The 27385-nt window shown below is 50.7% G+C and overlaps 1 protein-coding gene across 3 annotated transcripts; it reads right to left on the bottom strand.

Moving 5' to 3' along the window:
- Positions 1-350: 350 nt before the first annotated feature.
- MOB3C (MOB kinase activator 3C) lies at positions 351-23063 on the bottom strand. Of its 3 annotated transcripts, none has more exons than XM_031505556.3 (6): positions 22794-23063; positions 22132-22588; positions 21515-21679; positions 14640-15139; positions 4841-5043; positions 351-1731 (listed from the first exon to the last, which is right to left on the bottom strand). In XM_031505556.3, exons 4-6 carry the CDS (start codon positions 15055-15057, stop codon positions 1702-1704), a joined length of 651 nt encoding a protein of 216 aa, XP_031361416.1. In that variant the 5' UTR covers positions 15058-15139; positions 21515-21679; positions 22132-22588; positions 22794-23063; the 3' UTR covers positions 351-1701. The 3 variants fall into 3 exon arrangements, with proteins under 3 accessions (XP_031361416.1, XP_021384643.1, XP_085441809.1); XM_085585683.1 differs by having other exon boundaries at positions 453-1731; positions 21515-21672; positions 22794-22934; XM_021528968.4 differs by lacking the exons at positions 21515-21679; positions 22794-23063 and having other exon boundaries at positions 22132-22332.
- Between the last annotated feature and the right edge of the window lie 4322 nt (positions 23064-27385).

The following is a 27385-nucleotide window of genomic DNA, read 5'->3' as shown; positions in this document are numbered from 1 at the left end:
GACTCATGCCTCACAAACCATTTGTGCCTGCAGTTCTGATTTATGTGAAGAGACAGGAACACAGATTCCAGGGCCTACATGCCTTTGCAAAAAATAGTGAGTAAAGCTCACCCCCATGAATGGCTGGGAAAATGCCTTCAGGGGAATTCTGGTGCAAAGCCTGCAGGGGAGGATGCTGGCCAGCAACACTGGCCTCTGTTAAGCCACTCTCTGAGATGCAAGCTGAGGTCTCAGCGTGGCATTAAGATCCATCAGTGCTGCAGCTCTCAGGGAAAGACCACTCTTCAAAATATCCTTGTTCATTGGGCCTGTTTAATACAGATGGATCAGGGAAGAATAAAGTACAGCAGGCTTATTAATGTTTCTTTAATTAGTAACAGAACAAATATGTTTGGACTTTTACTGATTATTTTACACATTATTTTACAATATTGGAATGATGCATCAAGAGGTTTTGTGTCCATTTTGCTCTGTTTTATTATCATGTAAAAAAATACATCTGGTACACAAGATTTAAAAAAATATTTTCAGAACAAAAGAAGTGCTTTGAGCACTAAAAATTCACTTGTGCACTTTAATGTTGGCCTAAACATTTACATTTTCTAGCCACATCCCCTCCCTACCCCAAAAGTGGGCAAACCCCAGACTATAAATATTATCTGTGTCAGATACAGAAAACTTTCCCAGGAAAAGAACAAGAAACACAAACATAACAATTCTGTGGCTCAGAGAAATTGATTTTCACTCTCCCAAAACAATAAAAAAGGAAAAATAGAAGTATTTTTATCAAAATTAAAATGGCACAGGGAATACAACAGTAATTGTCAGACACTGCAAGCAGAAAGGGAGGAAATTTTGAGACATGATACCTTTCAGGGGAGTAATGGTACAGACCAGGAAGCAATAGTATGCTTGCAGATAGTCAGTTTCTTTTCACCAGTTTTTGAGACTTTCTCAGGTAGTCTGTGCTGATCACACTGAATAGTGACCTAGCTCACCTCCTTGGTCAAGGGGGCACTTGCCATTAGTCCAATCAGTATTGGTTTCTTCTTAGAACATCATCAAGTCCTCTCTTGCAAATGTGAAAAATCCCTTGAAGGGAAAAATGGTCCCTTTGGTAAAGCATGAATTAGGGCAGAAGGAGACATTCACAGCTCATGGTTAAAAACAACACATCAACAACTAACCACATGAAGGCAGTGGGATGAAATGCCACCAGCTTTGCAGCTGATCTCAGGTGTCACCACAAACCCACTGCCTGTGGGAAAGGTAACACCTGGTAGCCAAGGTCACACCTGCTCACAGGCATGAATTGCTAATAAAATATTTGGAGATCAATATAGCTGAGGGCAAAACAAGAGGGAAGGTTGCTGCAAATTTGATGTCAGACATGGGATTGAGTCTTAGAAATCAGAGTGTGCAAAAGTAAACCAGACTTGGCTCATTCTCCTGTGAGTCAGTGGCTTTCTAAAAGAGGAACCATACAACAGAGATTTGGATCTGTTAGAAGAAGAAAAATCTGTCCAGAGGTTCTTGGAAAACTTAGGATTCAGTCGTGGCCTGAAGAGGCAGTTTTGCAGTGTTTGTAGGTCAGTGAGCTGGAATGCCCAGAGCAGGTCCTAGGGAAGAGGTCTCCCACCACAGGGTGTCTTGTCCCACCGGGCTCTGAGTGAGCCAGCTGAGTTCGTCTGCCAGAAGATTTCAGTGGCAAATTCGTTCTGTCATTTCTTTCTGCATTGAAGGGGGAGAGAAAAGAAAGAAACAGTAAGTGCAAAAGACAGGTTTGAGTAGCGTGATGTATCAGGCAGTTTGGGAGATGTCCAAAACCAACCCAGGGAAGCAACTGTGGGAGTCCTGGGGAGCCTTCTTCTGTTTCCCATGACAGCCCTCCTGGGAACTCGGCTGCCTCAGCAGCTCCATCCTGGCACTCTCCCTAGTCTCTGTGGCACAAGGTTAGTTTGGCTGTGCCCTAGCCTTGAGAGCAGTCCAAGCAAAGAGATTTGGCTGAGATATTGAAAGATGAAGGTGCTGCTCCTGGGTCAGCTGCAAAGCAGCTGGACAAGGTGATGCCACCCTCAGAGCCCCTCTTTGCAGCCTTAGGAGATGGGATATGGAGGTGCTCCCTGCTGTCACTGCAGGAGCTAACCACAGTTCACCCAGAGGACCTGTGGTTTCAGCTAGGGATTCCACAGTCACACTGCAATGCAAATGAGTGCTAATAACAGGGCCACAGGAAACCTCCAGCTTTGTTTAGGATTACAGACTTTTCTTTAGCCAGAATAGCATCATGCCAGCCACATTAGGAAGGTGTCCAGCTTTCAGCTGGTGGAAGATGGTATTTGTCCTTGCCTTGAAAAGCTCAACTAGCATCTTGTAAATCCTGCAGTGAGAAAAATGTGATTATGGTTCATTGGGTTAATGGCTTGTGAATCTCTGTGCCCACAAGTCCCCTCGTGCACCCCAAAGGAAGGTTTGCACATTAAAAGCTACTCCCGAAATAGGTTGGAAGTAGGACTGGTCCGTGGAGAAGGAAGAATGCAACTCTGAAAGAAGAAGAACTAGGAAAGGATGATGACCTTTGAGTAACCCTATAAAAGGCCCTTCAGTTATATAACCAAGGGAAGCAGAAGCAGCAAACTCTGATCTTCAGTGCTGAGAACTTTGTTTTTCAAATCCATTAGGGACAGTGGCAAAGAGACGGTTTTCCTGTAGAAGTAACATGCAAAATCACTTGAGTGCAGAACCTGGCCATCAAATGAAAAGTTAGTGCTCTGCCACAAAATCACATTGCAAACAGGAAATGTTTGCAAACATCTTGGAAGGAAAAGAAGAGGGTGAAAGGACTGTGCACATCCTCTTGCAACAGCATTGCACCCACCCCAGTAGCACAACAGCAGCCATGAACAGGGAGGACTGCAGTGACCAGTGGGCTGGTAAGTCACCAGTGAGCTCCTCAGACCAGCTCCAAATGTCCAAGGCTTTCCTCACATCCAGGAAATCCCCCCAGCTCTGCTTTAGTGTGTAACCAGTGGACCCCTGCCAGTGCTGCAGCCCTACATCACATGAGCTGCCCTCATCAAGGAAGAAAGTGCATGGCTTCTCTCTGGCACCATCTTCCTTGATTTACTGAGAGTGAATCACTGCCTTTTGCTAGTTCTGCCATCCAGAGGATCTCATTCTCAGTTCCCAAAATTTGCTGCTAAGAAATCACATCCCACAGAAGCTTGACAAAAAGGAAATTGAAGCAGCTAAGGGGGATTCAGCCAGAGGAAAGCTTAGAAGTCTGTCATGGGATTCATGGGGACAAACTAAATGCAAGGTTAGGACAGCTGTCTGGGCTGATGAGGCAGCCTGGCTGTAGGACACTCATACACACCTAAAGCAACTCACTGCCTGAGGGAAGGAGGCCCTTCCTCCTCCCTTGTGGTTGGGTCTGCTTGAGGTTTGGATGGCAGGCAGTGAGACACAGATAGACCATGGGCATATGTATCTCATTTCCTTGCAGTTTGACAGTGGTTGCATCACAGGAAAAGAATCTGTTCACCAGAGATTTATGGAGACCCATCAGTCACCTCATGTTGCATGTGAGTCACTGGCATTGAAAGCCTGTTTAGCAAAGTCAGCCTCTGCTTTGGCTGGCAGGTGTTAATTATTTACATTACCAAGCAGCTGAGGGGATGACACTACTATGGACTGTATAGCAATGCTGAAGAGATTTGTCATGAGGAACAGTGACAGAAGACAGACTGATGCTGAGCTGCCATTTTCTGGACCTGAGGGCCATTGTGATAATATGTGTTACAACTGAATTCTACAAAATAATTGAAGTTAATGCTGTTGTCATTCAAGTCTCTCCTGATTAAATCATGATCTCTCCATCCCTCTAAATCATAATTAGAGCAGATAGGCAGAAAATTGACTGAGACAAATTAAAGCAGTAAAGTGCTTAGCACTTAGAGGCAGGGGCATCTCCCCCACCTCCAGATCCTAAGCAAGCAGCTGGGACTCTTCTCAGCTCATTCTCAGATTGTATCCTCTTGGTCTTCCCTAACTCTGCTTCAGAACATGGCCTTTTCTGCAACCCAACCCTTATCACAGCATGCAAACTGAGCTTCCTATTAATTATTTTCCCACTGCAATATCCTCCCTAGGTCAGACTACACTCAACCTTGTCTGTGACAAACTTGCTTCCTTTACAAAACCAACTATGTGCATTTTCTACTTTATGAGCCCTGGGCTGTCTGGCCTCTGCTTCACACAAATCCTGCTTTGTCAAGGGCTCTCACCTTCTGCCTGGCTAATTGCTTCCCAAGGGAGGCTGTAGGGAAACTGGGAGATCCATGAGGCCTCTCCAGCATGGCCATGACAGCTGCTGTCTGAAGCTGTGTGTCCTATCAGGGCTTGCCTTCCCTGCAGCCTCAGTGTAATTCACACTGGGATCTCAAGCAGGGAATGCTAAAAGAAAAACTGTGGAGAAGAGACTGGCTCAAATCTGACTCCTGAAAGCCATGTGGGCACAACGGGCTGGAAACAGTTTGATATGCAAATTGCATTAGAGCTACCAAGTCACTCTGGGGACACTGCTGTGTGGTGGTCCTAAGGGTACTGAAGTTCAATTCACAGACATGACAGCAGAGGCAAAAGTTAAGAAAGGATCAGTGGTTTCCTTGGTGCTGCTGGGAATTTCTCTCTCAGAGCACCAAGGCTGATGGTTCCAGGACAGAAAACATGACTGTGTGTCTGAGGCAGGGTGGCCAAAAGAGTCCAGAGAGGTTCAGCACTGGTGTGTCCAGCCCACACCACTCACCCTCCACCTCCCCATCCCCAGGGCAATCCTTACCAAAGGCTCCAGCTCCCGGTGGTCAATGAGGCTGAACTCCCTGATGAAATAGTAAAAGTGCTTGTAGCAGGTGTTGACATGAGCCTCAGCACCCATGTTGATGATGCTGTCAAAGTGGTGGATGTAGACATGGACAAAGACACGGAAGAGGCGGGTGAGGATCTTGGTGCAAACTTGCTGGAACTGCTTGGGGAAGGGAACACCTGCAAAGCAGAAGCAAATTGGAAGCCATTTGAACATTAAAAAAAAATAAACCAGTTAGCATTTAAATGTGTCTGCCATGCTTGACAGGCAGTCATAGATGACAAGGAAGGACATCCTTGGCTAATACTGAGACTGACACTGGGGCAGTGTGCCATTGAGCTCTTCCCACACATTCCCTCATTGCCCAGGTAGAAATTTCACATGGGCATGGGCTCAGGATTTGGAGAGTTGCTACAGGAGAGAAAAAAGAGTGGGTTTTTTTGAGGAGACTGCACTCCACATCTGGCTCAATCCAGAGATCTGGTCCTCTCTCCCTGCCTTTCCCCTACAAGCCTGCCCAGGCACGTTGTAAGTCAAATTGTATTTACCCGGGTCCATGAACGAAGCCAAACCATCTGCCACCAGAAAAGATACCTTCCTCTGAACCCAAAAGTATGGCTTGTACTGTTTTCCTTCCTCCTCACACCCTCAAACATCACCTCTGATGCATCAGCAGAAATGGGTGGGTTTTCTACTGTTTTCCTGATCCTTATTTCAACAAAATGTCTCACTAAATCAGGAAGAAAACCACCCGTGTTAATGATGTTTGGGTTTCATTGTGCCTGTATAATCCTGAGATACCCTCATAGGATAAGGCCCACCACACCTGGCTCTATACTTTCAGCTTTGTCTCATGCAAGGACGCAGTGTGGGATATTTCCATCCTTTTCAAAATATGCTGCTATCACAATGAAAATTTCAGTGATACCATCAGTGCCTGTAACCTTGGGGTAAATCTCTAAAGGAAACATGGCTTTGAAACACAAAACTTTTTGTTTTGGTTGGTTTTTTTTGGTTGGGTGTTTTTTTTTTTTTTTGGTGAGGAGGAGAATGAAACAACTGATATTTGTTTTCCTGAGGCTTCTTCCTCTCCCCAGAGCAATTCAATGCAAATACACAAAGAACAAAATAAAAACCTCCCTTCCCACGGTTATACCAGCCTCCTCCCTTAGTTTCTTATTAATGCAGCACATAACCTCTTGAAAATCCTTCCAAACAAACTCTGCTCAACCATGGCCAGTTCACACATTTTGTGCACAGGAAAGCATCAGCAAATCTCTTAGCTAAAAAATTAAAAATGGTAATTTTATCTTTGAATCTTTCTCACCAGCCTTGCTAGGCAATTAAAACTGTTTATTTCCCCAAAGGCTCCTGGCAGTTTTGTTTCCCAGCAGCAGTGCTGAGCCCCTCTCCTCCGTGGGTGGCAAATGCAAAGGTTCTGTCCTTCCGACATCACGTGTGGAGCCTGTTTTTAGTCGCCAGGGTTGGGCAGGTGCTGGGTTTGGAACTCATAAGAGAAAATGAATTTTGGTCTAAAGCAGAGTCACCCTGAGCACAGGTCATGCTCCCTTTCCTGCATGCAGAGTGTTGGAGCCGAGGGCAGGGCTGAAGCGTCTGTTCGTGCCACATCTGGATGTCCCAACCACCCCTCGGAGAAGGACACAGATCTTGGCTCAGCATCACACAGAGGTGGTTTTGAGACTGATGTGTGGCCACTGCTCTGCATAACCACGAGCACACTGCAGCCCCAGGGCTGCTCCTGCCACAGGGATTTCAGCATGACCTGTTTCACCTCCAGCTCTGACAGATCCCATTAGGATTTTTCAGGAAAGGTGTTCACATCTGGCAAAGTACAACCAAGCTGTCCCTATGCCAGCACCTTAGAGATGTGACTGCAGATCTGCTTCTGCCCAGCACCCTTGGCTACAGAGCTCTCCTTGCCTCACAGGCAGGGATCAGAGAGCTCTCCATGCTCCCCTGCAGGCAGGAGGGACACAGCACTTTATGAATGGCTTCATTTGAGCTTTCTGCCCTGAGTGAGGATTTGCTGAGCAAATAAAAGCTGGAGTCACCCAGCTGGGGACTCAGACATGCCATTAGGGTGGGCCCTACAGACCAGCTTTGAAGAACTGGTTAAGAAACAATTTTTTAATTTTTTTTTTTTTAAATAAAGCTCATTGCAGCTGATGAATGCACATTTCTGGGCAGTGGGCTGGGGAATACACAATGTCCTGGACAGCCTGTCATCTCCCTGGGACCAGAGGTAGCTGGGATCTCAGCAAGTGCCCAGGAGCAGGCAGGAAGGCATTTGCTGCCTTCAGTTTCTCACCCATCCCAGTCACCAACTGCCTCCTCAGCCAAAGCAGGCAGTGAGGGAGAAATCCGACCTGACCATCCCTGGGAATTTATTGCCAAACTGCAAAGAGTGATAGCGAAGGAAAGCAGCAACCCTCAACCCGGTCCTGAGCTGAGAAGGAAATAAGCTCAGAGAGTGAACGGCAGATCAAAGAGATCTCAGGCTCCCAGGGCTGACAGCATCTATGGTGCAGATCCTGCTGTCAGATGGGCCACCTCCAGACATGGCAGATGGTGACAAGTGGCTTTCCACAGCTTTTGTCCTGAGGTTAGCCAGGAATTGTCTTATACATCTGTCACCAGCAAGTCCTCATGGACATGCTTGCAGCAGAGAGACTTAGAGAAGAGACATCTCTAGCTACATTCTGGTCTCTCAGAAGCAGCTTTTGCATCAGAGAACAGAGATGTAGCTTAAATTGCGGAATCAAAGAATAGTTTGAGTTACAAAGAATCTTCAGAGGTTAGCTAATTAAAAGCTCATGGTCATCAGCAACTATGGGAGTTATTGAACTCCTAAACCTAATGATTTATAGAAAGATACCATCAGGCTGCCAGGACCTCCAGGCTCTCCTATGGACTACTCAGCCACGGTTTCACATGAACCAGGAGCATCGGAAGCTCTCCGGAGCCGAGGCGGAGCTGCCCTTCTTTGTGTCCATCACCAGGTGTCAGTGCGTGGCCGTCTCCTCCAGGCACGGCCAGGCTGTAGCGGTGGCTGCGTGTCACTAATGGGTCTCTACAGCTCAGGACGCCCCTCTTTAGGTCCTTTGGGATGGCTCGGGTCCGGCTCTGACTCTTTCTCCGCGAAACACCCTCGCTTGCACACCTGCCCAGGGAGGCAGAGCAGGGTCCTGATTCCTGTCCCCCTGCTGCAGCCACGTCTGTCCTGTGCCAGGACCCTCGGGTCAGGCTAGAGATGCTTGACTGGACCCTGAGTCTGTGCCAGCGGATCAGAGCACTTCCCCTCGGGAAGGAAGCAGGGCGGATATCTGACGTGCAGATTGCCTCTGCCAGCAGCGGTGCCTCGCTGCTGATCTCCAGCGACTTGGAAAGAAACCCACAGCAGCCCCAGCAGGCACCGGCCATGCTGGTGGGGAGCTGGAGAAACACCCCCTCCCCTTGGCCAGAGCTGAAAGAAGAGGCTCTGCAGCAGAGGCTGCATCCGAGAGCAGCAGATAAAGGCGGCTTGCCCTGGGTCAGCGCTGCTGGCGCAGCGGATGTCCGGCAGAGGACACAGGCGACATCCTCCCCGCACGGGAGGGGACACAGCCAGGACAGGCTGTGCCTCCTCCCTGCAGGGCACACACTGCAGCCAGCACGCCCCAGCCAGGGACAGCCGTGGGACAGGGATCGCTGGCCACACGTGCCCCTCCTGCCCTCGCAGGCGCTCATCCTTCACTGAGCTCGCTGCCATTCCCACCGGGGCTGCAGGGAGGGGACACTGCAACAGCGCCTGCGGAGCCATGCGGCCCGTCCCCACCCGTGGAGGGGCAGCTGCTCCCCCAGGGCTCCACCTCCCTGCCAGGCTGGGCCCGGCGGGTCAGCCTCCCAGCACAGACACCGACCAGCGGCCAGTGCACTGATAAATGGCATCTGGGAGGGGGGCACTGGTGGCCTTTGCTTAGGGAACTTGCCCCATCTCGAAGGTGGCACATCGTGGCACAAACCAGAAACAGTAGCAGATGGATGAGATAGCGGGATGACTCCGGAGGTACAGGCCCTGCATGGCTGAGATGTCCTCTTAGCAGAAATACAGCAGGCCAGGGGAAAGTCAGGGTGGACCTCCAGGTTTGACAAATCACCCCAACAACTGCTTGGGTTTGCTTCACCCTCCCCAGCCCTGCACACCGGCAGGGACCAAAAAACACCATCCTAGTTCATCCCATTGATGGTGGTATAACTGCCCCAGGGGGACAGCAGAACATCACAAAACCCACCTGGGCTGATTTAAAAGCACTGAAATTACATTTACATTTAGTTCCCAGCAACCTTGGAGAAAGCAGCAGCAGCCCACAGTCTGGCAGGCAGCAGCCACCCTCTGACTCCTCTTGCATGATGTTTAGTTTAGATATTAGGAAGAATTTCTACTCCAAGCCAAGGCAAAAGCTGTAAGTACAGCAGGTACCATTTCACTCCAAGCAGAGTGACTCACGTCCCTGAAATGAATTGGCACCTTTAGTTTTTCTTGGACATTTTGCTTGAAAATCCCAATATATGATTTAAAGCTCCAAGGAATCTGTTTTCCCCACTCTGGACTGATTGATTCAAAACATAAGGAAACCACGTGGAAAAGGAAATTAAAATGAGAGTTAAAAAGTGCCTGTGCTTAGGGTAAGGGACTGCCAAAGGGTCCTGGATCTTTCCTGCCATCTCCTATTCCCAACACTTGTGCACCAGCCAATTTAATTTTTTCACGATGAATCAGTACTGGGAAACTATTTTGCTTCTTGGCAATTGTACTTTTTTTCCTCTGCAAATGCAGTAATTCAGTGAACTTCGTGATGAATTGTTGTTGTTATTTCTCAATTTCATTTTGGCCACCGTGGTGTTCAGTGATTCATTTTTCCTAAAAATAAGTGTTTAAAGCCCAGTTTAAAACTAATGGCATGATGGCAGCTGCAAGCTGGTGTGGAATTAATTTTGGAAGAAAAAAAGCTGGGGGGAAAAAGCCCAACAAATTATGTTAAAAAGAGCCAGCTGAGAGAACACCAATAATTAGCTGAATTCTGAACATTTTTCTCCTGTTGTTATGGCGAGAACGTATCGAATCATTTCGCAGCAGGTTTTCTCTGGTTTTGGGACTATGCTTGAACGACAGGCTTGAGTTTTGAAACGCTTTCCAAGAACTGTTATAAAACCTCCTGTGGCCGGTGCTCTGTCGAGCCACGGGCAGATCTGGCGGAGAGCGCGGGGTGCTTCCGGCGCTGGGGCTGCTCCAAACCCTGCGTCTGCACTCATCTAACAGCAGCGAGGCTTCAGCAGCACCACGGGGCTGGGGGGGGACACCTGGCCTTGTGCAACCAGCAGCCTGATGCTGGGCTGCCCACGGAGCCTGGAGACCCCACCCAGCCATCCTTCCTCCTCAGCACAGCACTGCCCAGCAGCAGCTCCCTGAGACCAGGCACCACAGGGCAGAACGATTACTGGGAGGAGAGGATATTTTCCAGGTGGTAATTTGTTCATGGATTTCCACTCACTGAATAAATCTACTGATATAGTTTTACCAGCTGGTAAAAGTACACCTGTAGAATCATTTATATTTCTCCCTGCATGGGAAAAATGCTTAGTCTCAATTTAAATGTATTTTTCAGGACAGCTACATTGGTTGGAAGAGTGGAAACAAAGCACTAGCACATACCAAATGATACAGGTTGTCTGGGAAAACTGCTGTTTCTGTAGATGTATAGCCATCGGGCTGGCAGAGCTCACACCATGCCAGGATTTGTCTCATCCTAACAGGCTGATAAACAGGTTCCCACTGCAGAGAAAGGATGAGACAGTGGGATGGAGCCCTGCAGGTAGATTTCCCTGGGCATGGGGAAGACACAGTATCTCTCCCAACCCTTGCTGTAGAATGCAGGGGGCTTGGCAGCCCCCCCAGCCCTGCTAATAATCTCCACCATAGGGATTTTCTACTGGTGCCATCCGAGGGCTGCAGTCCTGCTGGTTAACTCTGCCAGGTCACAAACTGTCTGCTGGTGTCGGGCTCCCTTCCGGCCATGTCACATGCCAGCTGTCCCTCTGGCCTCTCTGCAGAGCTGGCAAGAGCTCTGCATCACGCAGCCTGGCTAAACCAAAGGTGTTTGTCACTCTGCTGCCCTCCCACCTCTGACAGTGCTGGAGGAGCAGATGCTTCAATGTGCAAATCAGCCCAGCTCTGCTCTGGTCTCTGCAGCTGTGACCATTTACCCCAGCCAAGGTCTCCCCTTCGATGCCTAGGGACATCCCCTGAGCCCACAGGTCAGTGAACCATCTCTGCTCATTTCTAGCTGAGCTTGTTTCTCACCCCGGGGTGAAAGATTTCCCCTCTCTGACCCACAAGATACCTCTCAACTGCCAGGAGCCCACCAGCAAGCCCTGCTGAATCATGTGCTGCTTCAGGCTGCGTAGCTCTTGGATGGAGGAGGATGCTGAGGTTAGCCTCCAGCAATGTTTGTGAGTCTGGGGAACTCTTGCTGCTTCTAAGAAAAACAAATTTAAAAAAGAGAAAAGTCTGTTTTGTCTGCGGTCAGGTGGCCTTAGCCAGGGAAATCTTTGTCCTGGGGCAGCTTTACTGCACATGGCAAAAGAGGGGCCAGGAGGGAAAGCTGGGAATGCACACAGCTGATTAAACACCCGCTGAGACAGTCAGCAGCTGTGCCCAGGAACCTCTCCAGTACAAGCAGGAGTGAAACAAACCTTCAAGCTAAATCCCATCTCTGCTACTAACATCCAATAGTCTCACCACAACTCCAAAGCATGACATTTGCAATTTCCCCTCATCAAGCTCCTTTCCCCTCCTTAACACAGCTCACATTTCCTCTGTGTCCTCTCAGTGCCTTATTCCTCTTGTCCTGGGTCTTTTCCCAAGGGCTTGCTCTTTAGAATAGAGGTTAAGCACCTCTGTTTGGTCACCCTGGCCACTGTCCCTGAGCCCACATCCTGGCCAGCCTCCTCTGTCATCCAGTGCATTTCCCTTCAGCCAAACACTCCATCTTCTGAAATGCCAGAGCTGCCAAGCAATTGCCAGTGAAAAAGGCAGGCCAGTGAAAGGCAGATGATTGGGGACACACTGTTGACAAAGTGGCACCAGCTCCATCCTCCCTATGCCTCCCTCAACAGCCTTTCATGTGTTTTAGAGTGCAACCTCAGCTTGAGTTCCCTTTCACTCGTGTGAGGCCAAAACCACCACCAAGACATGCTGACACAGGGCCTGAAGTCATCCAGGGAACACAAGGGTCCCCACAACAAAAGGGCTTGGAAAATGGACCCCAGGAACAGCCTTGGAAGAGAAGAAAATGGATTTGACTCATGTTCACCTATAGTCATCCTGGATCTCACTCAGAATTGCCCCCAAACTGAAATGAAAGGAGAAATGGAAACTAGCCATCCCTCCCCACATCAGGATATGCTACAACTCAGAGGGAGAAGTGCCAGAAATGAAGTGAAAACCACCAGGACCATGACTGCACTTGGCTTTTGCACCTCAGAGAGAGAGAGGTGGGAAAGCAGAGGATGCTGCAGTGTCCCTCCCATGGCTGGTTGCTTTTTGAGGTGTTAATACTCCCTGTACACCTTTACTTCCCAGAGCAGTGTCAAGCAGCACCACACCCCAAATCCCATCTGAAAGTCTTGAAATTGGATCAGGACACACCTTTCTGGCTGGAGGGTAAACAGAGTAAATGCACATCTGTGCCTCTGCTTTTCATGGCATGTAGATCTTCTCCTTGGGGACAAGCCACCTCAGGAAGAGGAACACCTACCCTGCTCCTTGTGGCTGCTGTCTCAGCCCTCAGCAGCAGCAAGTCTGTGCAGCCAGAATGACCAGGGACTTTGCTGTCCCCAGCAGAGCTGGGACTGCTGACCCAGAGTGTCCTGCACTGACTCTGCCAGGCAGCCACACTTCCAGCCTCCTCCGTTCACTGGAGTGCTTGAACACCACTGTGCCCACGAGGGAAAGATGCCTCCACAGCACAGAGAATGCCCTGGTGAATCCCAGGGACTGCCTCTCCCACACACCCCAAAGGCACCCTGCCTGTCCCCCAGCATGGGCAGCTGGCACTGTGCTACCCTGCCTGTCCCCCAGCATGGGCAGCTGGCACTGTGCTACCCTGCCTGCCCCAGACCACCAGCAAGGGGAAGAAGGCAGTGAGTGCCTGCTGGTCTTGCTTGCAGGGACTTGTCCCACCCTAACTCCAGGCAAAGCCAGAGCAGCCAGCTCAGATCAGGGGTCTGGGGGAGTCACCCAGTCCCAAAGACACAATAGTTTGGCACAAGCAGGCTGCAGGCACTGCCTCCCCTCTTGCTTGCAGAGACCCATGACCCCTCTCAGACTCCAACGGCCAGAGACTTTCCTTAAAAAGACACACAACTACATGTACAGCACAGCCAAATGGGGCTACAACAGTGAGTAATGCTGGTAATCCCACACAGACCATTTTCTTCAATGTTTCCCAGCACATTAATGAAAATCTTGACCGTAAGCTGCACTGATTTCATAAAGCTCTGTCTGCTTGGCAAACAAAAGAGGTCAAGCAGACTTGCAAAGCTATGCCTTTCCCCCCCACCATGCTCCTTAAATATTTTTTTTACACTCAAGTAGCTTCATGTTCCATCTGAAAAATGACCTCTCCAAGGCATGACCTGAGACTCTGGAAGCCCCATCAGCCCCAGCCCTTGAACTCATGTCCCCAAATGACAAAAAGAATCTAAGCAGCAGCTAATATCAGCTTTGGCAGCTGCTGAGCTTTGCAGGTCAGCAGCAGAGGGGTTAGTTTGAAAGCTGCACTGCCTTTGGCAGCTGCTGCAAGCTCCTAAGGCCAAACTTTTTGAAAAGGTGTATCATACACCCTGGCAGTGGCAAGGCCACATCCTAGGGATGTGTCTGCTCAAGCAGTGCCTCAGCTACGTAGCAAGGTGTGAGGTATAATCAAGGCTGAGATGGAAAGGGGCTGAGGAGTGAAGCAGCAAGGGTTGAATCTTGGGACCATGAACCTATGTGGAAAACCAGAAAGAAACTGTGTTGGTTAGTTGAGAGAAAAGCAGGGATGTGATGACCGCCTCTAACCAGCTCTGCAGTTCAGCCTCTTGAGGAAAAGTAAGGAAGCTAATGACCTACCAGCCTTCATTTCTCACAAACACAGAATAAGTTCAAGCACAGAAAAGGAGAACATTGTGTTCTCCTAGTAGTAGGATGAGAAATCCCAAACTCAGTTTGGAGCAAAAGGGTGTGGGACAGACACTGAGAAACACCTGGAAAGGGAAATGACACGAAGTTTTGAATCACAAAGTTCATCAACCCCGAGGTGCAGCTTGGGAACCTGCAGTAGTTACAAGCCCGGCGTTCCTGTGGGGAGCCAGAGCACACTCACCTGTCACTATTGGACACAAAATGAGTACACAGAAGCTTGGTGAGTTCAAGAAAGAAAAAGTCAATTTTACTTCTAGCCTTGTTATATATAGAATTCTAAAAGTGACAGTGGATTGGAGGATGAAATTGCCACCTCCCCAACCACACTAGTTAAACTAACAGTCTATCAATTCTCTCCTCCCACAAAAGAGAATGCAAAACAATCATTATTTACATGAACAGTACGTGAGAACTCCAGTAGAAATATGTAAACATTATCAGAAGGCTAAAGAAGTTTTATGAGAACTTTAAAAGTTTCAAAAGAACTATAAAAGAAAATTTAACACTTTTAAGATTCAGAGCAACACTCACCTATCCTGGTGGGGAAGATGTCCTCGTTGTTAATGAGCATCTCGATCCAGTCCATCAGCATGCACATGTACTGTGGGGCCGACAGCTTGGTCGGCTTCTTGTACTTGCAGTCGTCCTGCCACCTGTACTCGTACTTGAGCCCCCCGGACATGATGGGGCAGCTCCTCTCGGTGCAGTACTCCGACATGGTGCCGTAGATGAGGTTGATGCGGTTGAAGAAGTCCACCACGTGCACGGCGATCCAGTCGTTGATGCTCTCGCCGGGAGGCAGCTGCACCACTGCCTTCAGGTCCAGCCCGGACTTGAGCGAGGCCTGGGCTTTCTTGTACAGCTCAAAGCGTTGCGTGCCCGGCTCAAACTTCTTGCGGGGACGGAACGTTTTGTCTTTGTTGAAGACTTGCTTGAGACACAGGGCCATTGCGGGCAGGGCCAGCCAGGGTGAGGGCAGAGGCTCAGAGCAACATGAAACCCAGGGCTGGCGTCTTCAGGGATGGAGGTTTCTGGGAGGAGAAGGAGACACATTTCAGTCACACATGAAGACAGCTGCATGCGTGGACACACTTGCAGGGGTTCGCAGCAGAACACTGGCTGACCCCACTGCTCTGACAGCACATGGGGACACAGATTTGGAGTGAGCTTCTGGCCCCTTCACACCCACCAGGGTGACCTGGAGCAGCTGCTGCCACCTCAGACAGCAGCTCCTGGCACTGGAGAGGGTAAGCCCTGCCACATGTGCTCCATGCAAGGCTTGATGGAGGACAGAGCCTTTCCTCCCTCCTGAGCACCCCAGGAGTTCACCAGGCTCCAGCCAACTTCTTCCTTCCAGGCTTTTACCAACAAGTGCTGCAATAAGTGAGCCATGATATCAGCAGAGTTCACCAGTTCGGGCAGTCCCACTCTGGTGGCCTTTTCCTCTCCTGGCAAAGGGGAAGCACCTCTTTCCCAGGGACTTGTCAGCACAAACAACCCCTGGCCCTGCAGCAGCGGCTGGCAAGCGAGGCCCCGGGGACCACACTGCGACCGCAGCTGGCTGCTGGTTCACACAGCCCCAGCTCCTGGATCAATGGGAGAAGGGGGGGATTATTTCTGTTGTTCTGCCTGGTGTGTTTGTCCTAAAGAACAAAACCCACATCCGAAGAAGGGAAACAACATTGCCAGGATGCCGCCAGCTCTCCCGGCATGCACACAATGCACACGCAGCCCTTGGAGTGGTGCAGCTGATGCTCTGGGTGACTCCAGGGCCCAGCAGAGTGCTGAGCTCACCCCTTCCTGCCCAAGAGTAGCAGCACACATGAGGGCTGTATTTTCCTTTTCCTCTCTGAAATCCAATGGAAATCCCATCCGCCCGAGGCTGTCCTGGACAGGCTGGAATTGTGTGTTTTGTTACCTGCATTAATCACCAGTGGTGTTAATGTGAGACCAAAGCCTCCTTGTGTTAAATGCCTTGCTGAGGCTTAGGGAGGAGAAAGTCCTACAATAGCCTCCCCCTCATGGGGAGAGATGGAGAAGCAGTTAAGAAAAAGGAAGGAAAATATTCATGGAAAAGAGAAGTGACTGACTCAAAGTCCCAAGCAGGAGTTAACCTGGTGCTAACCTTGGATGAATATTCATTATTAAAAAGACAACTTTAGCCAAAAGCTTGCTATGTAAATTCTGTTTTCTAAACTCAGTCCTGAACCCAAGGCAGGTCCTATTAATTGATCAGCTAAACATATCTCAAGTGAAACCCTCTGCCCCCTTCAGGTTCACCCCAGGACCATCACTGGGAGGCAGCAGAACCTAGTGATCATCCCAATGTTGCAGGATCTGCCTGGCAGGGATTTCAGGACTGCAGCCAGCACGTGTAAAACCCTCTCATGGATGCACACCCTGGTGAGGGTGTGAAGCCCAGCACGAATGCCATTAGTACACAACCACAACCTTTCTCACAGGCTGGAGCCAGAGCTTTGCCACCCTTACACAGTTCACAGCACAGTGAGAGCCCCACCACATTCTGCAGTAGCAGGTACAAAACCCCATGTGTTTTTAGGTGCTTTTTGCCCCACAGAGTGAGTTACAGCCATCACACAATGTTATGCAGTATGACTTCAACATCAGGATATTGGCAAACCTTCCCCAACCCATGTGGGTGGGTGGGATTTTAATGGTCACATCCTTGTCATCCTCATTTATTGGCTCAGGGCAATGACTGGGAGCTGTTTCTTTTTCTTCCCTGCTCCAAGCAACTGGCTCCAACCATGACAAAGAGCTTGTTTCCCACTTCAGAAAAGAGCATGATCTCTCCAAAATGCCAGCCAATGAAGCCAGCATGATGTCATGACTCCTATCTGTTCCTCAGAAATGGCCTGTGCTACTGCAGTCCTTACGGATCCCATGGGAGACCAGGGGACCCTGGGCACAGTGAGGCTCTAAATAAAAGCCCTTATCCAGGACTTCCTGGATTCCACATATTCAAGCACATCCTGTTGATAACACCCTCTAAAAAAAGCCTTCTGGGGAGTTTGCTAACACATAACGCTTTCAAAAACATGCATGCATACAAACATATATATTTATATATAACCACTGCAACAGGGTTCCTAATTTGGCAATGTAGGAAGTGCTGGGATACCCTCAGGATGAGGCACTTAGCAGGCTTTGCCCTTAGTGCAAAGTAGGAATGATGGAGCTGAGCAGTGCCTGGCCCTGCAGCCATGTTTCCCTGGAATTTCAGCAAGGGAAGTCATGCCAACAAACATTTCTCTATGTCACCATTTCTGCTGGCCTTGGCTCCATCTGCTCTGCTTCAGGAGCTGCTGCTGTTTGCAGACTCCTCCATGCAGAGATTGGGTTGTTCCATGCTGATGAGCAGCCACCCTGGCAGATGACAGCTCATCAAACATGTCACTTGCAGGGGCTGACAGCAGTGAGATCAGTTCTCTTTCAGTGCCCACACTGCAAGTTCTCCACAAATATTGAGCTACTGACTGGGAAACAAACATCTCATCTGCTGAAGCCAGACCTGTAACTCATCTACAACTGCATCCCTGCATCATCCACAGCTGGATCTCTGTGTTACCCTGCAAGCTGCTCTCACTCATCAGGCAGGTGGGAATGTGCTTCATGGTTCAGCACCATGTGAATAAAACAGCAGTTCAAAAAAAAAGAGCAAAAAAATTGCTAAGTATCTGCCAGGTGTTTTTCCACCATGCATCTGTTTGAGTGGGAATGAGGACTAAACCCCATTGCTGCCCAAGTGCTTGGAGCTGACCTGTCCCTGAGCCTGCAGGATGCCAGCACAGCACTACAGCCTCTCTGCTCCCCAGGCAGCAGTTTTCTTTTCAGGATCCTCATCCTTATCACTACCAAACCACTAAGTTGTTTAAAGACCTTGTTAGTCTTTACTGGAGAGAAATGTTCTTCAGAAATTACATTTAACATGAAGCCAAAAATACACCCTGAGATTTAGGACCTGAAGAAGCAGAAAGAGGCACTGAGCCAAAGAACACATTTGTTCTCTGCCTCACTTCAGAGCTTTCACTGCCCAGAAAGAGGTAAATATGGGAGCAGTGGTGGCCAGGACAAGGACTTGAGAACCCAGCTCTGGCCCTTGCAGATGGGGCACTGAGATGGGATTCACCAGCTTAGAGCAAACAAACTGCAAAGTCACCAGTGCCTCAGATTCCCCTCAGGCAGACTAAGCACTGTTTTCTGGGAAGAAAAGGAAAATCCTTTATGAATGGACTTGGACACATCCTGAGTCTAACTGGTGGAAAAGGGCCTCAGCCAACGCAAAATCAGATTTTCTCGGTTTCCATCTTTATGCATCTGACCCAAACGGTGCTCTTCCATCATTGACCAAGTATTTGGGCAGATCCACCCATGGAAAATGGGAGATCTTCCAAGGTTTCTGGTGCAAAGTTCAGCTGAGTCTGATGTTCAGGGCTGTCGTGTTCCTAGAAATCATGCTGTGCTCCACTGGGGCTTGGGGTGGGGCAGGAGACCCAGCCAAGTCCTAATCTCTGCTCACACTGCCTGTTGTGGGAAATCCTAAGGGCAAAGTGTTATCCAACAAGCTTAGGCAGCAGCTTCCTACAACACGACCGTGCAGGTCCCGCCCCGGCCGGCGCGGCAGGGCCGGGGCCAGCGCCCTGGCAGCAGCCTGCAGCTCCCTGCCTTCAGTTCCCACTGCAAAATCAAAGCTTTCCAAGAGGAACCTTGGCAAGGGCTGCAAACCCTCTTCCCCAGGCCACAGTTCCCATCACAGGGAGCTGCTGGCAGTCCAGGCATCCACAAATCCCTTTCTGAAGCCTCTGCAAACCCCCAGATCAAACCTCATCTTACTCTTGGGAGTGGACAAGGAGCGAAGCAGGTGGAGCTAGAGACTTGCCCTGTTGACATCCTGTGTCCCCACAGAGGGTGGTTAGAAGAGGATGAGCGAAGTTTCTGGGAGGAAAGAGATTGATATTTCCCATGGGACATCCACGCAATGGTGTCCTTAGTGCTCACCCCCATCCACACTCCCAAAATAGCCTTGGCTTTGAGGAGCTTGGCTACAAACCCAACTGAGTGGCCACAAATCCCATCCCTGTCCATGAAGACTGCTGGGCTTCAGTCCTACCCAGTTTTGCTGCTGGCTTCAGTCCTGCTGGTTTTAAAAGCAGCAGCAGAAGCAAAACTGAGTGGGGTTTAGCAAGAACCAGAAAAGCACAGGGTTAAGCTGTGCAAGGACAAGGCACAACCACTGCTGGGGAGGTAGCAGGCACAGACATGTGAAAAACTGATGTCTTAGATTGCTGGCAAGTCCAGAGATGAAAGGAAATTAACTGGATGGGAGGGATGCAAATTCAGGGTCAGACTTAGGCGCTAATTTCAGGTTTGAGGGTTGGTTTTGTTTTTTATCTAATCTAGCTTTCTTTCTTTCTTATCACTTGAAAACCACAGAGGAACACAACAAGGGGAAGGCTTTGTTGTAAGTTAAAAACAACTCTGAAAGGTCTGTTTAGAAATGACAAAACAAAAGGGAAGAGCAGGCAGAGCTGTGGGAGTGTGAAGTGTGGGAGCTGTGTGCTGTGGGAGTGTGGCTTCTCCTCAGTCCTGCAGGCATGGGGGCAAGATCACCAAAGAAAACTTTTGGCTTTGACTCTAAATAAGCTTTAGTCAGAAAACCAGCAGGAAGGATCAGACAGATGCACTGCCAGACTCCAGAATGATGCTCACAGTCCTGCTCCCTGCATCAGTGTCCCAAATTTTAAAACTGATCTCCCTGCCCGGGCTCCTTTTATGGGCTGCAACAGGAAAGGCTTCAGGGGAAAAGGTGTCTGGGAAGCACTAACAACCATGAAGGATAAGGAGAGAGGAAAGCTCTGGCACCAGCACCTCCCATGCTCCAGTGCCAAGTGCATCTTCCCTGGATCCATCCCGAGACAGAAGCATCTGCCTGGAAACTGCTGCATTAGCAGCACACTCCAAGCCTCGTGGGCAGTGTGACCACTGGGGAGCACAACGAGGGGTACAGCACTGTGGGCAACCTGCAGAGAGACTCCAGCTCCCACTGCTTTGGGAAGAGGCCAAGGAGGCAGAGCACAGACCTGTCCAGCTTCAGGCACATTAGAGCAAAGTGTAGGTTAATTACTACCAGCTCTGCACATCCCCCTTGGGCTTCCCCAGGGAATCTTGCCTTTGGGGCACCCAGATATTTACTGTCTCTGTGTTTTAGGGGATTCCCTTCTCCCCACCACAGGCACTGTCAAAGTCCCACCCAGCCCTATCCCAGATGGAGGAGAAGGACAGCATCAGCTCAGCCCCATGTGCCAGAGCCCTGAGACAGCCAGCAGATGGACAGTCTGCCCAGAAACCTGCAGGCCCCAGCTGGCTTTTCACTGCACTAGGAAGCCTCACTGCGTGGCTGAGGAGTCAGTAGCCCTGTCTCTGAGCTTCTCTTCAAGCCCCAAAGAAGTCCAGATGCAGTTTGGTCTTCAGCCTGTCCTAGAGCATCTCTGCAACCAGGGCTGCTTCTTGGGATTCATGTCCCAAAGACTTCTCCCAGGCAACCCTGAACTGCAGACACTGCAGCCCTGAGCCAGGGAGGGACTGTGGGCAAATGGTGTTTCCAGGGAAGGCAGCATATTCCCTCTTTTTATAAGCCTTTCCAGCCTTGTAATAATCTAAGGAAGGGGGGCTGCAGAAGGAGGGTGCTGGGGAGCAGAGTCTGGGGCACTGGCCCCACTCCCTCTGTGCCTCTTGCTGGAGCCAAGCCCCAGCTGGGCTGTCCGTGAGAAACGGGGTTGTTGGCTGCTCATCCCAAATATAACCTAAATGATAGAAAATTCCAGGAAATGAGCCAAGACAAAATGCTGGGAGGGGGATCAAGAACCAGCACATAGGCTGGGGGAGCTTCAGAGAAGCCCTGGGCTCTCAGCAGAATCTCCCTGCCAAACCTTCCTTGTACAAACTCCCCTGGTGCCGCAGAGACCCTTGAGAGCATCCATGAGCACAAATCCCTGGAGCAGAGCAGGACTCAGGCCCCGACACTCCAGCTGGGGCCAGCTGCCAGCGGGAAGCTGTGCTGGAGCTTCCCCCAACTCACATGGTGCTTGGAAATCCCCAGCTCGTGAGAAATGGACCCAGATGGCTTCCAGGAACGGGACTGCTCACACCCGCCCTACAGATGTCCCCTGCTGTCCCCCTGCTCTGTCCTGCTCCTTGCCCTGCCTCCCTGCCACACCACCAGCACAGCAGCAGCTCTGGCCCAAAGGCAACAAAAAAGGTTTTCCTGTATCACACAAGACACACCCAAGCAGAAAAGCAAAGCAGCATCTCTCCAGGTTAGAGGCAGCATGTCCTTTTCATTTTAGCCATGATATCCAGAGGGGCTGGGGGCTTTTTGGGGGTACCTCATTCCTGGGAGCTGAGACCTCACTGCTACTAGCAGTAACTTGCTGCGAGCCCTGAAGTGTCCAATGGCCTCAGTGGTGTCCAAGAGCTCTGATTCAGTCCCAAGGGTGATTACTCTGTTGTCAGGCCATAATTCCAAACACCGGGTGCTCCAGGCCTGCGAGCTCAAGGAAGAAGGCGAGAGGAGATAAGAAAACCCATCTCCACCGCTTGTTCTCACCCAGTCCCTCCGCCCACAACTTTCCACCTTCCCTCCGACACCGGCAAAGCCGCTGCGGGCGCTGTCCCGTTCGGGAAACGCGTGTGCTGCCTTCCCCTGCCTGTCCCCCTTCCCTGCCCGGAGGGACCCCCTTTCCCTTTCCCTGCGCACCGCCGGTCATTCGCACGGATCCCTACCCCCCGAACAGGGGAACTCTGGTATTTACACACTGGCTGCTGAGCCGGGACGCCCCAGAGGAAGGGGAAGAGCCTTCTGCAGGCGTCCATGGCCCGGCTGGGTGAAGAATTGCTCTTTTCTAGGCTAATGCCAACCCAGGTCTTGCCCATCCCGCGCTTAAAAGCACCCCAGGAGCATCCTCAGGAGTGCGGTGCTGGCTTTTTACCCCCCAGGACTCACCTCATCCCCCGGCACGGTGGCTTCCAGTCTCAAATCCCTCCTCTGCACTCTCTGCTCTTATTCAGGAAAAAGGAAAAATAAAATTTAAAAGATACAAAGTCCAAGCCAGGCTCTCTGTCGGGACTATTGTCAGTTTGGAGATGGCAGCAGCAAGAGCGGCAGGGAGAACTGCCTCGCTCCAGCGCTCACGGGGGTTTCGTTAGAGAAGCCGGGGCCGAGGGTTTTTCTCCGGTCAGTGATGTCACATCCTGACCCTGCCGGCAGCTCCAGCTGTCCCTGGAAAACCCGCCTGGAAGCGGGCCTGCCAGCCCCCACCATCGGCCGCCGTGGCTCGCAGGCTCCTGGGTGGGCACTCACTCACACCCGCACCCACGCTCCATTCCTGGATGCTGAGATCCTTCTTGGCGTGCAGTCCCGTGCCGCTGGCTGGCTCCGGCTTTCACAGGACAGCGGGGAGCTGGGGAAAGGAGATGAAATCCCGGAGTCTTTTCCCCTCCTCCCCCCATCTTTTCACAGTCCCTCTCCCTTTATCCTTCCCCGCTCTGCACACCCACAAAAACAGCCGGAGGTTTCCATGCCAGGCTAAGCTGGATACCATCCAAAACAGAAATGCCGGAGAAAGGAAAAGAAAGAGAAAAACTTTCTCTGCCCAGAGCACTTACTTTCCGTTTCTGTCGGAGGTGGGGTGAGTTCTGAAGCGCGCTGCGGTATTTAAATCCTGCTCAGCAAAGGCAAGCCTGAGCCAGCACGCTCGGCGCCGGCAGGAGCGGCCAGCCAGCGTGGGATGGCTTGGCAGGAGCCGGGATGTGCTCTGGGGTCGGAGTCCCGGGTGGGGCTGGAACACCGGCGTGCAGCCCACGGGGGATGCCGGCGGGTGTCGCAGCAGGCGGAGGCAGAGCGTGGCCCTGTCACTCACGGTCCCTTCCTGGCTCGGTGACGTGTCGCTCCCAGGGGATGACATGTGTGATGCTCTGGCCTTAGTGAAACGTCTGCAAATTGTTTGGCAGCAGGACAGTTCTAGTGAGGGAAATGTTTCTAGTCTTTCGTACACGCGTGTTAAACCCGGGTCAAGCCAAGCGTTTGCAGGTGATGGGGCGAGCTGGGGAGTGCGGCACAGGGCAAGCAGGATGTGGCTGATGGACACGTTGGCATAAAGCTGGAGGGTTCAGGATGAGGGGCTGAGTCCCTGAACCCTGCCTGGCAGCAGGATGCATCTCTGCAGGATCCAGACTCCTTTCCCCAGAACACAGCTTCTCAGCTGCAGGTGATGCCAGGGTTTGCTTTTAAGGCACAATGTTCAGAGGCAGTCTTTAAAAATAAATTGATCCAGCAGCCTCCCAGACCAGCCAGCTACAAGGGAGTTCAGCCCAGCCCTGCAAAGCATTTACTCTCCTTTCCTCCCTTTCTCTGTGAGGTTGGTTTGGTGTAGGTACAATAGGAACTCTTTGGCACTGTAGGGCCCATTTATTTGGGCAGCAGCCATTGGTGGATCAGTTTTGACTGGAGCTGAAAGGAGTTGGAGCTTGCACACCCGAGAAGCCCCTTGCTTTTCTGCCTGTACCCGCTTGGGACATGGCTGAGGGCCAGGTCCTGAACCAGGTGACAGGAGAAGGACACACCAAGGACATGCAGGATTCTGTGCTCTGCATCCACTACAGCATGAAATGGCTGAGGTGTCTCATATTTGTAGAAAAGGTAAAACCATGAGGTTAAGTGCCCTGCACAGCTCTTGAGGCAGGAGGGAAGCACAAGCTGTGAAATTCATCTGTCCAGCTGCTTCCCACCACCACTGTCACCAGCTAAGCCAGTACAACAGCCATAACCTCAGAGCTCAGCTCTGTGTGTGCATCCTCCCTGGACCTGCAGGCTGAGCCTTTTCCACACCAGCCTTGTCCTGCTCATGAGTGAATTTCTCACAGCCATTGCAGGTAGCCTCAGGTCCAAGTAACATCCCTAAAATCAGGATCAAGCTCAAGTAATCCAGCAGACTCTTCCTGGTTACCACCAAACCAGCCACATTCCTGACTCCAGCAGGTTCAGGCAAAGTCTTTTCTCATCCCCAGTGCTGGATGCTCATTACAGCCACCCCAAGTCCCAGCAAGGGCTGAGCAATGCTGCTGTCCTCCATCCTGGGGACTTGGGATGCAGGAAACAACAAAATGCCCTGAGACCTTGTGAGCGGGAAGTGGAGGTCTGTGAAGCAGATGTAACTCCCAACAGCAAATGCCAAGCCAGGAGGAAACTTTCAGCTGAAATCACTGCAGAAAATGGGAAGAAATCCAAAAGTAAGGGGGCTTGGCTGAATAGCAAAGATCCCAAAGGCAACTCATAGCCAGGATTTACATCCAGGCAAGATGGAGCCAAAATCCATGCAAGATGGGGTCCTCCCACCCTCAGCAGTCTGGAGCCAAAAGAGAGGGGCCAGGAAAGCAGCAGGAGGGCTGGAGTTACATCAGCTGCAGCCCCACAAGTCCACAGGGGTGAGCAGCACCTCCTGCTCAGGGACTTGCTCCCTCACGTGAGGTTTTGGAAACCTCAAAAAGCCCAGTCCCAGAGCTACCCAGTATCCCAGCTGTGGGGAGGGGAAGCAGGAGTCCCTTGGGAGAGAGGAAAAGGTCCGAGGAACAGCTTTGGGGAAGGAGGGATGTGTTATTGTGACGAGGGCATTTGTCTTCCCTGGAGGAAGGAAGAGGGGAATGCTGGCCTCGCTCCTGAAGGCAGGTGCATGGCTGGATTTATCCGGGGAAGGAAGCAGGGCGGAAGCGAGCCCGGAGCACTGGCGGCTCCAGCGGAGCTCAGGGGCAGGCACGGGAAGGGGCCCAGGGCAGTGAAGCAGCTTTGCGAGGCTCGTCAGGACACGGAGGGGGAGCCCCTGCCAGCCCCACCGCTGCGCTGGGCTCTCACACAATGCCCTGCACGGCACCTCATGGGCACTGCCGCTCCAGCAGCTGGGGAGATGCTTGTTCCCAGACTGGGCTGGAAGGCTGTGAATGCCTGTGCAGACCAGAAGACAAAGCAAAGGGAGCAGTGGGTTTGCTCTGGTTATTCCCAGAGAGAAACAGGACGTGTCCAGAAAACAGCTATGCAGCGTTGGGAACAGTCAGTTCCCCTGCTCTGCTCTGCTCCACCATGTCCTGCGCAAACTCAGAGAAAGGGAGTGAGAACAGCCGTGGGTCAGAGGGCACTGGAGTCTTGCCATTTTCTAAGGCACAGGGAAAAAAGCCAGGCACAGATGAAAAAGCACTGGAGTCATCATTTTAAGGGAGGGTAAGAACTTAATCTATCAATCTGCACTTCCTTGATTGCTTTGACTGCCACCTCCTCCCTTGGGAGCCGTACTGACTCTGGCTTTATCTCCCCAGGGTGATGGGGGCGGGTAGGCAAGCCAGAGGTTTGGGATGCTGGTAACAAAGAGCCTTTGCCTGCAAAACTTGCACCACCACTCCCAGCAGGAATTCCTGCCACATCCCATCCTGGGCTCTCCTCCAGCTGGAGGCAGACCACAGCACTGAGGGGGCTCCTACAGCACCTCGCTGCAGGATGCTGCAGGGGCTGAAGCTTACACGGGGCCACTGGGAGTCTTGGGCGTCTTTGCCCTGAACGTGCCCATTTGACGGCTAGTAAAACCAGCCACATCCATCTTGGGATGGTGCTGGCCCAAAAAAGACTGGCAATCAGCAAAACATGCTGTGAAATTACTGCAGAATGTTTGCCCTCCCGAGGCAGCTCAGGTAGGATCTAGGATATGGGTCTGGTGGAACCGTGAGCTGAACTCAGCGCAGCCCAGCTCGTTATGGACCATACAGAAGCAGCCTGAGCATCTGTATGGTTCTCAGCACACAACTCACAAAGTTTACGAAACTGAGCAGACAGGCCGAAACAAGCTGTGTGTGTGCCCAGAGCTCAGAATCAGGAGACAACCCTTCCCTCTAGTGGCTGGATGGCACATGAATCCCACAGCCACCTTCTCCCTCTGTTACCTCTCTCCCCATGATCAGCACAGATCCTAAGGGCATCAAATCTTACAAATTCTATGTGACTTTTTAGTGGGTTAAAACAGGTGCAGCTGCTGATTTGCACAAAGCCAGACAGCCCCGGGGGTCTGTGTCCACTCTGCAGCTTGTAGTGCCCATCCATGCCCGTGGTCAGCCTGTGCCATGGCTGTGCCAGGCAGCACAGCTCATGCACAAATGCATCCCAGGCACTGGAGAAGCCACACATCACCGCTGGTTTCTGCAGCAAGGGTGGCTTGTAGGGCCAGTTCTTCAGCTGGGTTACTCCTCGTTGCAGCAGTCATTCAGTGGGACAGAGGATTAGATTCTGCTGGACCTTTTTATCATCCCAGTTTTAAGCTCGTCACTGGCCATTTCTGCCTTTTTTAAAACCCTGGAGAAGTTCTTATTTTAGGAAAAAAATTACATGATGGGTTTAGGAAAAAAACACCACTCAAAACTACAGGTAGATCACTACAGCCTTATACCTGAGAATTTGATCTTTTATGCTCAGAAAGAGGCTGAGGTGTAGATTTGGAAGCCTTATATTTCACTCTCGGGGATGTTACATTATAGCTAGATTAAAAATGAATGCAGCAACTTTGACTTTTTCAAAGTAGGAAGTGAATTATTAATCAAAACAGCCCTTCTATCAGCTAAGGAAAAATGATAAATGGAGCATGAAGGCCATAAACCAGAAGTAGAAATGCCTTTTAATAAAGGTGATTTGCTGTTCAGATTATCACAGTTCTATGCAAGCCTCCCATGATTCATTATTCACCTGCTCTGCACACACTCAGTGAACAGTAGCCAAAAGACATTACCAGGGACCAAGGACATCTCCTCTCAGCCAGGCCCCAAGAGAAGCTCTGCCTCTTCTAGAAACATCCTGCCATTCCTGAATGGACAGGACTTCACACCTAAGAGTTGGTGGTAAAACAGAGCTCAACAAAAAACTGCACTGTGTAGCTTTAGTGCTCAGCTGAAGTGTTCATGTCATAAAATCAGAGAATGGGCTGGGTTGGAAGGGACTTTCAAAGGTCATGTAATGCAAAGAAGGGGCTGAGAATTACAGCGTGACAGTGGGCATTACAGCAACGGGCTCCTACAACTACACAGCAAAAAGATGCTGTAAGAAACCTTCATAACTCATCACAGCTTCTTATCAGGTTGTGGTTAATGAAGAAAATTGACACCAGCCACACCCACCTACAGAGAGACACACTGCAGATCCTTCTTTCCCCCCTTTCTCTGGCAAAGGA

This window comes from Lonchura striata, chromosome 8, assembly GCF_050655825.1.
Source record: "Lonchura striata isolate lonStrDom1 chromosome 8, ASM5065582v1, whole genome shotgun sequence".
NCBI classification, from domain to species: domain Eukaryota; kingdom Metazoa; phylum Chordata; class Aves; order Passeriformes; family Estrildidae; genus Lonchura; species Lonchura striata.
The sequence above is the reverse complement of the archived record's forward strand: the minus strand, read 5'-3'. Positions and strand labels throughout refer to the sequence as shown.